Source organism: Tetrao urogallus (genome assembly GCF_951394365.1).
Source record: "Tetrao urogallus genome assembly, chromosome: 2".
NCBI lineage: Eukaryota > Metazoa > Chordata > Aves > Galliformes > Phasianidae > Tetrao > Tetrao urogallus.
Window position 1 is genome coordinate 20309682 of NC_136814.1, and position 13673 is coordinate 20323354.

At 38.9% G+C, this 13673-nt stretch overlaps 1 protein-coding gene across 1 annotated transcript in view; it reads right to left on the bottom strand.

Annotated features, from left to right (window-relative positions):
- Positions 1-9330: 9330 nt before the first annotated feature.
- Positions 9331-13673, bottom strand: part of KCNK2 (potassium two pore domain channel subfamily K member 2) — a gene marked incomplete at both ends in the record, with an annotated part of 95599 nt that continues 91256 nt past the window's right edge. Inside the window, one exon of the mRNA XM_079532980.1 lies at positions 9331-9648. Coding sequence (XP_079389106.1) covers positions 9331-9648 — 318 coding nt within the window. The remainder of the gene's footprint in view (positions 9649-13673) is intronic.

The window sequence follows — 13673 nt, forward strand, 5'->3', positions numbered from 1 at the left end:
GAGTACCACTTTACAGCCCAAAAGCACAAAGTTTTGGTGAGCCAGCAGCTCTGTTCTGGGAAGAAGACCAGACCCCTGTGCTGGCTCTGATTTTCCATGCCTGTCGTTAGGGTGACTAGACAGATGTTTAGAGTACTCTCAAATTAACATGACAAGCAAAATTAATGTATTATCTGCGGTTCCTGTACTTACCACTACAGTGATCCTATTAATTCATTACAGAACCACAAATCATCCTACTAAAATGCATTGTATAAGGATTAAAGTGTTATCGTTATTCCACAACTACTCTTTTTTTTTCTTTCTTTTTTTTTTTTTTTTTTTGGCATGCTAATTCAAAAATAAATCTTTCTGTCAAGCACAAGGGGAAGCACATGCTATTAACATGGCAATAATATGCATCAGCAACAGGGAAACAAAGGCAATGCAGTATGCCTTCTGTGCTGTGCGTTCAAGATATTTATTTTCTTTTCAAAGACATATCCCTATACAAAAGTTTCTACACTGAAGAGTTTCAGAAAACATTGAGGAAGAAGGAATTCTTCTGAGCCGTTTGGAACAATTCTGTGGCAAGTGATTTTTCAGGCTAACGGCTTTCAGTTCTGCTTTTAACATAATCTGTAGGATGCTGGAAGAATACACAATCGGGTGTGAAGGGCTGGATACCTTGATGTGTAATGCTCTGCACCTGTGTTAAGGATCAATCTCTTCAGATGTGGCTGAAATACTGCCTAGCAGTCAGAAACTCCTGAAATAATTACTATTCTGAGAATTGTCACTGCTACTTTGAACTCCACTTTAGTATTTTTCTCTCAGTCAGAATAAGATTTTGTAAAGGAGTTTCAAACCCAAGCTATGTGTCTGTAGTGATATTTCAGTTATCAAGGTACTTCTCTTGCACAGCCCCCAAACAGCACAGATGCATTATAAATACTTGAAAACTTGGTGTAATCGCTATGACTACCCCCAAACTCTAAATCTTCTCTGCTCAGTATAACCTGACTTTCTAGTTTTCCAAATTTCTTCAAGGACCTTTTCACTGCCCAATTGCTAAACCATCAGGCAGACAAGTTGAGAAGCTGGAACAGACAGGAAAACAGCTTTATTGCAGTTGCATGCAATTTCAACAGCTGCCTAAAGCACCGCAGGAAATGGCAACTCATGGAGGCCTGCACATGATCACATTGTCCTCTCCATGCATCATGTCACACCATAATCTCCACAGCAACATATTCTTTCAAAATTTCTGGCATATGAAATGAGAAAAAAAAGATCTTTTCACATATACCCTATGTTATTTTCATAACTAACCCGTTCCACCTGCATTGAGATTGTAATTTCCTTCTAATAGGACCAGAAATGTGCAAGCCAGAGGCATACAGTACATGAATTCATTTCATTGAGTTAGATCTATTATGTAAGGTGTTACTAAAAAACATGAAAATCCGTTAGGAAATCTCTTTGTGAGAAAAACAAACAAAACTGAAAGAGAGAATGAAAGGAAAGTATGCTGTCTTTGTAGCTAGTTATGCATTTCTGCATTCTGTTTTTCAGTACAGAGCGCCTGGGTTTGGATTTGTGAGGAAAAGGAGGAAAGTGTTAGGGAAGTAGTTAAGGGCTCTGAATATTCTCCACTGCAGTCCTTTACTATTTGCTGTAGGCTCTGCCCAGTCACTATGGAGCAGGATTAAAATATTACACAAATGCAGGAATGCGGTCTAATTGAAGGCCTAAACCTTTCTTCCATGATTGCTAAGCAGCAGTGAGAGTTTAGAGCAATTTTCTCTTCATTACTTTACATAAAACGGTTTCTCATATGTTCAGCCTGCACAAGCAGAAACCTCATGCACCTTCTGCTGCTGCTTTGTACTGAAGTCCTTCACATTATGAGGCAGGCCAAGCCGGCCAGCAGTGTGCAGCTGCAATGACAACAGGGAACTGCGGCCTGCACTGCGGCCTTGACAGAGCAGATGGGAATTCACTTCTACACAACACTTTCTGTTACACAGCGCTGTTCTGAGGGCTTTGTATTGAAAAGTCATTTTCCCCTCCTTACTCTACCTGTACAGTACGACTAAGAGAGGAATTTCATGGAATCACAGAATCATAGAATAATTAAGGTTGGGAAAGACCTCTAAGATCACCTAGGCCAGACATCCCATCTACCACCAATATTGTCTAGCAGGCCATGTTCCAGCTACACAACACCTGAATAACTGCCCCCCTGGGCAGCCTGTGCTAGTGCCTCATTGCACTTGCTGAGAAGAAATGTTTGCCAATGTCCAACCTGAACCTCCCTTGGTGCGACTTGAGGCCATTCCCTACCATCTCATCGCAGTTACCCAGGAGAAGAGGCTGACCCCCACCTCACTACCACAGATAGTTGTAGAGAGCAATTTCATCCCCTTTTGAGCTCTCCAGTCTTTGTTATTTAGCTTGCACCAGAAGAGTGTGATACACTCATAGCTGGTGCACATACAGAGCTTGAAAAAGCACTGCAAAAGAACAAGAGTAAGCTGGTATAATGCAGACTGCACTCTCTCTTCTGACAGTCTCTAAGGACACTGCAAAATGAAAAGGCCTTTGTGCCTGTACCACCTCCACTTTATATAGCACACAATAGTACATGACATACTACTCCCACTTCCACTTTTCACACTGGAGGCTAATTTTTAATCCTCCTTTTGCTGCAAATCACCAAGGTATTCACAGATTTTATGACTCCTCACTCTGTAGTCCAGAAGGGCCTCAACTGCAGCTCAGGATAATATCCAGCAAACTGCACAACGAAGTGCCCTTATATCTCTGAAATTTCCTTTCTCCTGCTACAGAGAAGGCAGAGGTAACAGAAGGTATACTAAATGCTCTATACGTTACAGGGAAGGATATGCTGAGTGCAGCCATGCTACTTAAAGCAGAACTTCATTTGTTCACGTTTCCCACGAGATCTAGAGGGCTCTAGTTGTGAATTGCACACTGCAGTGTTGCCCTCTGCCTTCTGTGGGCACAATCCATATTCACTCCTTTCAAAGCCAGAACTTCCAGTAATACTCAGATATCCTTGCTGGTTTGGGACTCAGCTATCAGGATATTTCTGCATGGTAGAAAAAAAACATTAAATGAAAACCATGTTCTTGGAAAAGTAAGCCCAAAACTTTAAGAACGAGCTTCTGTTACACTACTTTAGCATGCATTAATATTGAATACAAAAGCTTATGAGTAAAATGCAAAATCCATATAAAGAAAGAGCAGACCTCTGACTAGTATAAAAGTCAGATCCAACAATATACTGATGTACTCATGACCCCGTGAGAGAATTTTTAACAAATAGATCAATACTTCTGTTTATCCAGCAAAGTTTGTCTCTGATTCTCTGGAGCAAAGTAGACTGAAATACACACAGTGTGAATGATACATCTCTTCTCAAAAACTTAGAATCCACCATTTAATTTGAAGGATTAAATTAATCTTTCCTATTGCTTCTCAATTCTTTTATGTTTTACGTTACAGTGGAAATAACCAAATGTTAATTTTTTTTTTTTTCAAATCAAATAATGCCAAATTATGCCTGATTCATGGTGGTGAATGGTGAAAGGAAAAAAAAAAACAAAGAAAAGTAAGAGCTATCACTAAACTAAACTAAACAATCATTTCAGGCTGCAGCTCATCTTCAGGAGATTATTTTTACTAATGACAAATAGTACATTCCCATTAGGATCTCTAATGTATGCATATCATATGCCTTTCACTGAAGGATGGAGGTCTGACTCTACACACGTGAGCATGAGCTAGAATTAATAACTGGGGTTAGTAAAGTAAATCCTTCTTGAGAAGTTTCTCACTAAGGACATTCATAAATGCTCCTGTGACATTCACTGAAAAAGCAGTTTAGTGCTTAATGAATACTACTAACACTAATCAGTAATGGTTCAGAGCACAAAGTATTGTTTCAAAGTCTGCAATATGAAATCTAATACCAGCAGCATGACCATGCCATATTATTTACAAACCATGTTCTGTCTACACCAGCTAGACTAGAACACCAATTGAACATTCAGAAACAATTAAAACAGGCAAAAAAAATATATTGCAAATGTAGAGAGTTCTGTAATTCATAAGATGTTGTGATGTCTGTTGGTTTTCTAAGATACTCATTTTAAATTGAGCTTTATTGTGAAAACTCTAACACAAAACATACTGAATTTATAAAAGTGGACTTTTTGCCAATTTAAGATTACACGACAACATAGATACAAATTGAAAGTACAGATATATATGGGCCTAGAATAAAAAGCTGTATAAGCTTCCATCTCAGCTCTTGTAATAAGAGGATGAAATGATGTTCTGTAATAACAATGTACCTGTTTGTAAACTTGCTCAACAGATTCTTCAGAAAGTGTGTGAATGCATGATAAACAATGGCCTAGAACTGACATATTCGGAGTTTTGAAAGTGTAAAAACCTGTTGTAAATAATTCTTGCACAGGTTCTTCACAGCTGTAAGAATTTGGCAAAGCACAGAATGCTTGCTCAAATATGAACCAGTATTTTTGTCTATGAGCAGCTCAACAGCTTTTTATTTCTAATAAACCAGCTTCTTCTTCATTTTTCCCAAAAGGAACATAATGCTCACAGGAAGCTCGCATTATTCTTTTAAATCTGCAGGGCAACACAACCAAAAATCTTGCACGTGCTTCTATGACAAAATAATTATTCTACTTTGACATATTCATGTAAAATGTATATTTTTTATATATTCAAAATCCTTTCCTTTCAAACAATACTGCAAGGTAGGAAAGAGAAGATAATTACCCCATAAGTGTATGACAGCAATTTATTAGAAATATTACTGCTGAATTTTAACATTATACATAGTTTCCCTGACAGGAAATTTACCATCACAGAAAAGAAATTTATATACATCTATAGACTTGCAATGATCATGAAGGGTTGACTAAGTAGAGCAGCCTTCCTTTTCTTCTTCTACTGGGCATGTTGTATTCCTGTTTAGAGATCACTGATGTAGAAATGATGCTGGAGGAACAACAGCTCAAAACAAACATACAGGCCAGATTTCCTCCCATCTGCCATCCTGGTGTCATGGTTTGTCTAGTGAATTAAGGAAGGTCCATTTCAGCTCAAGACTGGTCTCTTTAGAGGTTTAGCACTTCTGCTTTACTCTCCAATTTTTCTCCTGTTGTGGCAGAAAATAATTCAGGAAGGGGTGAAGAGAGGAAGGCATGGCCTGGGATGTTCATAAGATTCAGCGAGCTTCTGGGTTTGATGCTGTTAGGCTATTTGCAGCTCAGCCAGTGACACAAGGCTGCCCAACTGCTGTAAAATGGGGGGACTGCCAGCCCTGAGCTAAAAAAGTCATCGAGGAGGAATACAAAAGTAAGCTCTTCCCATGGTCGTCAGCATGGACGGGGCGCAGAACACATTCTCTGTGACTCAATCTCCCTGCCTTTCATGCACAGCAATCCAAGAACTGAGGATTTAACCAAACTCACAATTTGGGCACTTTGTCAGAACAGTAAGTACTCCAGAAAAAGCAAAAAAAAAAAAAATCAGGATTATTACACAAGGCAGAACATAAGCAACAGCCAACCGAAACTAGCTACATCTTTAACAGACTCCAGACCATTACTATTAATGTAACATTTCCTCTAACACTGAGAAATAAATGCTTTTCTTTTTTTTTTTTTTAAAGTGGCAAACTGTCTTTAAAGATCTTTATGTTCTAAAACTTATCTCTCATTCAAAAAGGATTGTCAATTACTTTTTTTAATGGTATTTGCTTGATGGAGCAGGAGAAAACAAACCTTTACCAGAATGAAATATCATTTTCATAGTAGTAGTAGTAGCATCTTAATCATCGGGAAACATCTCCATGTATGTGTGAGAGGAAGGAGGTGGCAAGTGGAATTTCAAGAAGTCCTAATTCATAGGAAAAAAAAATACAGAGAGCTATGTGTGATTTCCAGAGCACAAAAGAGATGTGGTTTAAATTCAAAAGTTTGCTTTTACAAGAATGAAAACGAAATATCTTTACAGATGTCACTAAGTTTCATAAATTCACTTTGCCATCCTTAGGATGTCTATCACTGTACATGGAGAGGGAAAAAAAAGTTTTTTAATAATGCTAATGGCACTAGACCCATTTGACTATCTAGTTACACCATCTGAACTGGTGTGTCTTCTCTGGTTATTAAAACTATGAATTCAGGATTGCATTTGCTAATGTTTTGTTCCAAACAGCCAAATCTAATCTATTTTAGTTTGATAAGGTAGAATATTTCAGATCAGATAAGAAAGTAAAAAACAAACAAACAAAAAAAAAACAAAACAGTAATCTTTTATATACAAATTAACAGTTCTTTTCCCATAAATCACATGCAAGAATCAAGGTAAGAAACTGCTCAGTGGACTTAACAAATATCTATACCAATATCACAGACACTGTCATAGAGTCTTGAAATAATATACTGTTTTCAGCAGGTCCTAAGGTGACCAGTTTCTCTAAAATGAAAGAAACCACATAGGCAATCACTGCTACAGGCTGGTGTATTGAAATAAACCAATTAGTAAGGATCCAATGACTTAACCTTAGATTATAAAATGGTTTGGGTTGGAAGAGATCTTAAAGCCCATCCAGCCCCACACCCAGCCATGGGCAAGGCTGCCTCCCAGCTCAGCTGCGCAAGACCCCATCCAACCTGGCCCTGAGTTCCTCCAAGGATGGGGCACCACAGCATATCTGGTCAGCTGTGTCAGGGCCTCACCACCTTCATAAAGATGCAAGAGATAAACATCTCCTTTCAGAAACAATAATCTTTAAACATTAGCAGATCATTTTTTATGAAAATCAGGTCCAAAAGCCACTGAGACGTCCTATCCATATCAGAACAATTTGTTTGGAACAATTTAAGAAAACAGCACGCTTCAGTCTTTACTTACCCACCACACATTTGCAAGCTAATGTTCCCTTGGCTGAGGCTTAGAGAGGCTGCTGCAAACCACCCACTGCAGAAATGACTGTTCTGGTGTGACAGGTTACTGCCCTGAGAGCTGCTGGTGTGCATACTACTGCAGGAGGTTACCACCACCGGGGCATCCTGCATCACTGCCACTTGACAGGACAGAGATCACCTGCTGCTCCGTAGCACACGACAATTTGAACTTGGTCCTGCCACGTTTTTGAACAAAATAGGAAGAAACACAAAATCAAGTACAGCAACCAAAGAACGTTATTTTTAATATTAAGAAAAAATATATATGAATATTTCTGTGCTGGATGAGTCAAGCCTTTATTGCTAAACTAGCTTGAATTAAAGCAGGTGAAAAGCTGCTATACTCTAACCAGTGAAAACACAAAATCAGTTTCACAAATGATTTCTTAGCATTCCAGTTACAGCAAGCAGGAGGTTCAGAAAAGCTTATTTTAATTAAAAACTTTATTTTTCATTACAATTCACAGTTTATACACGGCAAGACAAACTCTTGCCATGTGGACATTCAGAACACTGTGCTGGGGAGACGAGGGTCTTTGTTATAAGAGCATTGCTCGGTGCTGTTTCATGGAATTTCTTTAATTTTAAAAGCGTACTCTCTATAAATGTTAATTGACTGATATTTACACTGAATTGACTGAATTTACATATTAACTTATATTTATTAGAAAACAAGCTAAGCATCCAAAAACATTAACATTCATATCTTGCATGTTATCTAATGGTCAGAGATGCTGTAAGATTTGCCACTTGAATCATGCCCAATCAGCAAAGTCTCATTCTTTTTAATTTACACAGAGCCTAAATTATTCTTTAAGGCCTGTTCAATTCATGTTATGTACAGCCATGTTACAGTAGACTAATATAAGAAAAAAACCATAAAGTTATCCGTTCCATCTTGCATTTCTTCTGAATTTCACGTACACTTATAAGCAAAACAGAGGATATAAAATTAAAGTTAATGTGTTTTCTTAAAACTAATAAAGAAAACCCATAGTCTGGCTTAGATCTGCTTCTCATCAGCCTATCCTGTCTGAACAATCATCAGTATTCGGATTGTGCTATTTCTCAGCTCTTCCTCATGCCTGCACTTTTATTCAGAGCCATCTCTATTGGAAATGTATGGAGTCACAGTGATACCAGTTTCAGTCGCATTCCCATATTAGTCACAGCTCCGGCACAGGCAGCCACTGTACAGCGTGACATTCAGGAAAGCACTCCAGCAGGGTTCCTGTGTAAAATATCATATGGTGTGTGGTGCGACTTAAGGAGGAAGTTAAGATCCTCGCTGCACAGCAAATATCTGGCAGAAGGTTTATCTCATTGAAAATGGTTGTATTTTGCTGCATTGGTTTCTGGATGCGGTTATTGGAATACAGCAATTAAAAGCCTCTCCTGCCTTTCCTCAAAACAGCCATCTTTATTTGCTTGTCATCTACCAAATAATGTAGTGATAGAAAGCTGATTTTTTTTTTTTTTTTTTTTTTTTTTTGGTACATCTGACACAGAGAAGAAAAAATCTGCTGAACACTTCTTGAAAAAAATAACACCTAAAGAGGATCTGCAGGTTCTCCAAGTCAGTGTGAACAAATATCAGCTGGACCTGAGTAAAACAAAATTCTACCGGGGAACATATTTGCAACTTTCAAAACTGCAGTGCCTTTAAATTCAGAGCTAAGGACATCATTTGATGACTGTTGAGTTTTGGCATTCATTCATGCTGGTTGGTATCTTCAATGCAGACACCTTTAAAACACCATCATTTCAAGAAAAATGAAAGCTCAAATGAAAAGGGAAAAAAGAAAAAAGAAAAAAGAAAAAAAGAAAAGAAAACATACAGGAATTGTAGAGGTTCTGGTTCTCCAAAAGATAAGGCACTGACAAAAATTTCTTAGGTAAAAGGCTGCATAAGAATTTCTTGCCATTTACAAATGTGTTGTAGTCCATAAATGGTCCATTCCTAGGCTCAGTAAGGTAGACCCTGAAATATTAAGGACTGATCCCTCAAAGCTACATTGTTACCATAAACAAGTGTGATTCATTCTTTAGGCCATATGGCACATTTGGAGAAGTGAAAAACAGTCTGGGCAGATAAAGGCAGAAGACGTTGCGTGTTCCAGCATCTTTCGATAACAGAAGTGCCATTCATCTTTGTGTCTTTGAAGAGATGCGATGGTAACTCTGGACTGCAGTTTCTGTGGAACTCATGCACACATATAAAATGCTATTAGCATTGATCTTTGACAGGGTGGAGAAAAAAAGGGTGTATGGCTAGTCTAAAAGCCAAGAGCTTCTCAAGGACTGGGACCCAACGTCACAGCTACTTAATATTTTCAATGACAGCTATTTCTTCTGCTGCACAGTGCGGTGTCAAACCATTCATGTAAATGCTGTCTGTCTTTGTTAGAGCGGGCAAGAGGTCCTTCTCACTGGTGAGATGGTTGACTGACAGGGTTCTCTTGCAGGGGGTCAGGTCTTGGTTGTGGTTGACAGCGAGCTCAGCAGAGAGCTTTCTTTTGATGGAGGTAGCCCGCTGGAACTTGTCATAGATCTCCACGCTCAGGCGTCTTCGGGTTTCTTTGAACTCCGCGGTGACATTGGCTGTCCACTCTGCAGCGTGGGCTCGGAATTCCCCTACCTGCAGCAAAAACAAGAAAAAATATGCAGCATAATAGGGCTGAGGACTTTAAAGTCCTCATAGGCTTGAAAGTAATGCAGCTTTGGGCTGGCTGGCAGAGAGCTGCGATGGTTGATTTCTCATCCCATATACTTGCTGTTTCATTGACAGCAACAAGAAAAAATGATGCTCTAGTAAAAGTTAATAGCAATTCAAAAAAAAAAAAAAAAAAGAAAGAAAGAAAGAAAGAAAAATCTTTTCTACTGAAATTTGTTACTGAATTACAGGCAGAGAACAACAGAGGGGAGCTCCAGAGCCCTGACAGCTGCCCACTGCCCAGCTGGTCAGGGCATGCTGAAACCCCAGCAACCCAGGCAATGCTGTGTGTTGTTATTTATGAGCACTTCTACTGTCTGTGGAAAGATCCCTAGGAGATTTGGCAAAGAACTTTCTAAATTTAGACAGAAAAGCTTTTTTTAAAAGAAAGCATCAGCTGCTGGTATTCTCTCTTTCTTTGTGCTTGCTCAGACATAGTGCCAACACAGTAATAGCTTCAGTCCTGTCAGCAGCATGTCTGTATACCACCTTGCTTCCTCCAAGGTGACACAGGCTGCCAGTCAGCACGCTGCACTGTGTGCTATCACCATACAGCTGGAGGGTGGCATGGATCTCCAGCCTGGTTGTCAGCAAGGTGCTAGTTTGCACAGTCATTATCATTTAATGAATGTATGTATGTATGGGAGCAGCCTGGTGTAGTAGAAGATGTCCCTGTTCATAGCAGGGGTTTAGGTGTAGATCTTCTTTAAAGTCCCTTCCAACCCAAACCATTCTGTGATTCTAGGTCTGTATATCCCTGCTACATATGTACATTCCTGTCTCTACGCATCTTTGCCTTAGAGTCTGTCAATATACAGGCTGATCAAGTTCATTAAAACCACTGTAACTTTGACCAACCATTTCTGCATTTCAGTGCTGTGAAAGCTAGAACATGCTGTGAGCCCAGGCTGTGAGGGTATGGCTGAGGAGGGGGAGGGAGGCAGTTGCTGGCACAGGCTCCCAAATTATCATCTTCCTTGGACAGGGCACAAGGGAGACTTGGCAGCTTACCCATATAATAGTCTGAGGTGAACGACAACCTTATCAATTATATGCTATTTATATGTTCTCTCTCGTGTTTTAAGCAAACACTTACTATATTAAATTTCACAGGTAATTAAAGGAAGCACGTTTTGGGGAGAATATCTTGTTATAAGGGAAAAAGGAATAGACTGCTTTTCTTTAAATCTTGGCTCTGTAGGCAGCTTATTAGTTGGAACATATAGCACAGGGGAGATAGACTGCTGATAAATACAACTCCAAAGAAAAGCATTTTAGAAGAATTAACCTTCTTAAATACATTAGTCTAATTGGTACTGCTCAGTCCAGAATTTCAATCATCAGTAAGCAAGCCTGGACTTGGTGAGCAAAGAAATCAAATACAAATTAACAAAGAGAAATGCGGGGCTAAGCCATCAGAGAAGAGTGGCCAAAGGCTTATTCATGCTTTGCAGTGCAGTGGAAAACAGGAATATAATGAAGGTAAAAAATTATCAGCTCACTCAGGAGTGACGGGGTTTCAGGAAAAACTTTCCCCCTCCAGAAACAAAACAAAAAGCTCTTTACCCAGGGGTCATTTTATTACATTTGTCTCAGCTTCAGTGAATTACGCAGTTGACTAATGTGGACCCATTATGTGTATTTTCTAAAACGAGGATTATTATCTGTAACACACAGAGGATTCGCCCAGCTGAAAGATTATTAGTATTTAAATTGTGCAATTAGGATCAGACACACTGCACTTCAGATCTGAAAATAATGAAATCTGCACTGCTGAAACATTTCAGCTGCTGCACTGGTTTTATTTGTAGTAAACAAATAACAAAAGTACGATAAGCAGTATCAGTGCACTGACACCCTTGGGCAGCTTTGTGCTGCTCTAAAGCTCTCCTAAAGGCAAACTGCTCAGATTTTGGAGCATGCTGCTGTCTAGGGGAGCAAAAAGCCCATATACAGCTATTTTACCCTGCACATTTGTAGCCCTCTCCAGCTGTGTAAGACTTTTGCTCATGCACACATCTCTGCGATTGCAGATAATCACATTCAAGGGATGTTATTAGATCAGTAGTTTTAAAACTGTCTTGGCAACCTACTGGAAGTCACAAGCATCTTGAACTGCCTCCCTATGACCTTCTTTTTGGTAGTGGATCCAGTTCCCACTTCTCCCGTGTGTTCTCAGCTAATGAAAAACAGCTGGCCATGCTTCTGACAAAATCAAGTATAGGTAACCTTTAGTACATGCTCAGAACTCTCTCAGCAGTCCACCTCACATGTTGATGATGGAGCTGTCTTGCACTAGAAAAGCTACTCTATTTTAACTTGTATGTATGGGAATTATTCTGGAAATTTTTCAGATTGTTAGGATAGCTAATTGGTAGGTTCTAATTAGATTTCTTTTGGAAAGCAAGTTTATGCAGCTAGATGGAGAACATCATTAATATGCATTTTAGAGACAGACTCATTTTCCAGTTAAGGTGACATGGAACGTGAACATGGTGGTCTCAATCCTATCTGCCCATATATCAGAGCTGTGATGCTGCTTGGCAGGATTTCAATTCTATATTAAAATCACTGGAAAAAAAAATAATAAAAACGCAGTGCTGTTACTAAGCAGAATTGAAATACATTCCTAGTAAAACAGAGGTAATTGGCACAGCATGAGAAACAAGGTGGTGCTGTGTGAACTGTGTGTGCCCCAAGATTATTGCTTTCAGCCCCTGGCTTTTGTGTGAACTAAAATGCACTCAAAAATGTTATCCTTCCAGAATAAAACTCTTAATTCCATAGCACTTACAGATTTAAGCAGAAAAGGTCACAGGAATAGAAATATGCAGTTTTCAACTGCCAGTGAACATAAGCAACTAATAATTTGATCCTTCCTTTATCCATAGGGACCTTTCTGTATACATGCAGGTCCATTCTGTCCTTAGGGTATGACATTTCTTCCTATTGCTTCTTTTCATCTGGAGGCTGATAGACGCAAAATGCTTTATGCAAAGTGATTGAAATGCCAGTTGCCTGTGCTGCTCAGAAAAAATCTTAACTTACATACCTACTGTAACACTTGTTTACTTTCCTCAAATTCTCTTGCCCCATTACAGCACACACCTTTAATTTCTGCAGTCACTGTAATTGGATATTATGATAACATAGTTGGGAAACATGATGCAAAGATATGGTCTCAGTCACAGAAATTATTGACAGCTAAATACCTTACATAAAGCTAAATTGAATTACATGTTTCAGAAGTAACAGGAAAATCACAGTGATATAAGTAACACTAGCCTGGTGAAGTTGCCCTTTTCTAACTCTTGCAGAACAGAAACGCCACCAGTAATGGGGACTCAGCCATTAGCACAGCTCCAGGATTGACTTCCTCAATGTCAAAATCCAAATCAGATTACAAGATGTCAGATATCCACAGTGATTTCACAAGAAGCGCAACGCTTTAACCCATTAATAATGTGCCTTGAACATCAACAACAGGTAACTTTATCAGCTATTTATGAAGCAATACCCTACTGCCTTATGAGACCCGTATCTGCAGGACTCAATGACAAATTCTCAAGACATATGAACGAGAAATATATATATTCCTCATCATAGCACACATCATCATGAAACACTAGACATTTTTCACTCAAACATCATTCGTTGATTCAATTCACTGCCCAGTACAGACTGCCTGGCCTCCAGCTACCTCTGCAGATGGACCTCTATCTCTAAATATATGTTGTAAGGTGTCTTTCAAAATGTGTGTTCTATTAGAACATAATGAGAAATAGCATCTGAATAAATATGAAATGTCTACTTAATCCTGTTAAAGCCTCTTTATATACATATGTATATACATATGCATATATACACACAGAATATACTGCATGAATTTTCTAAATGACCAAAGAGTTCCCAGACCTCACCAAAAATGTCATTTAAAGATGAATATACTG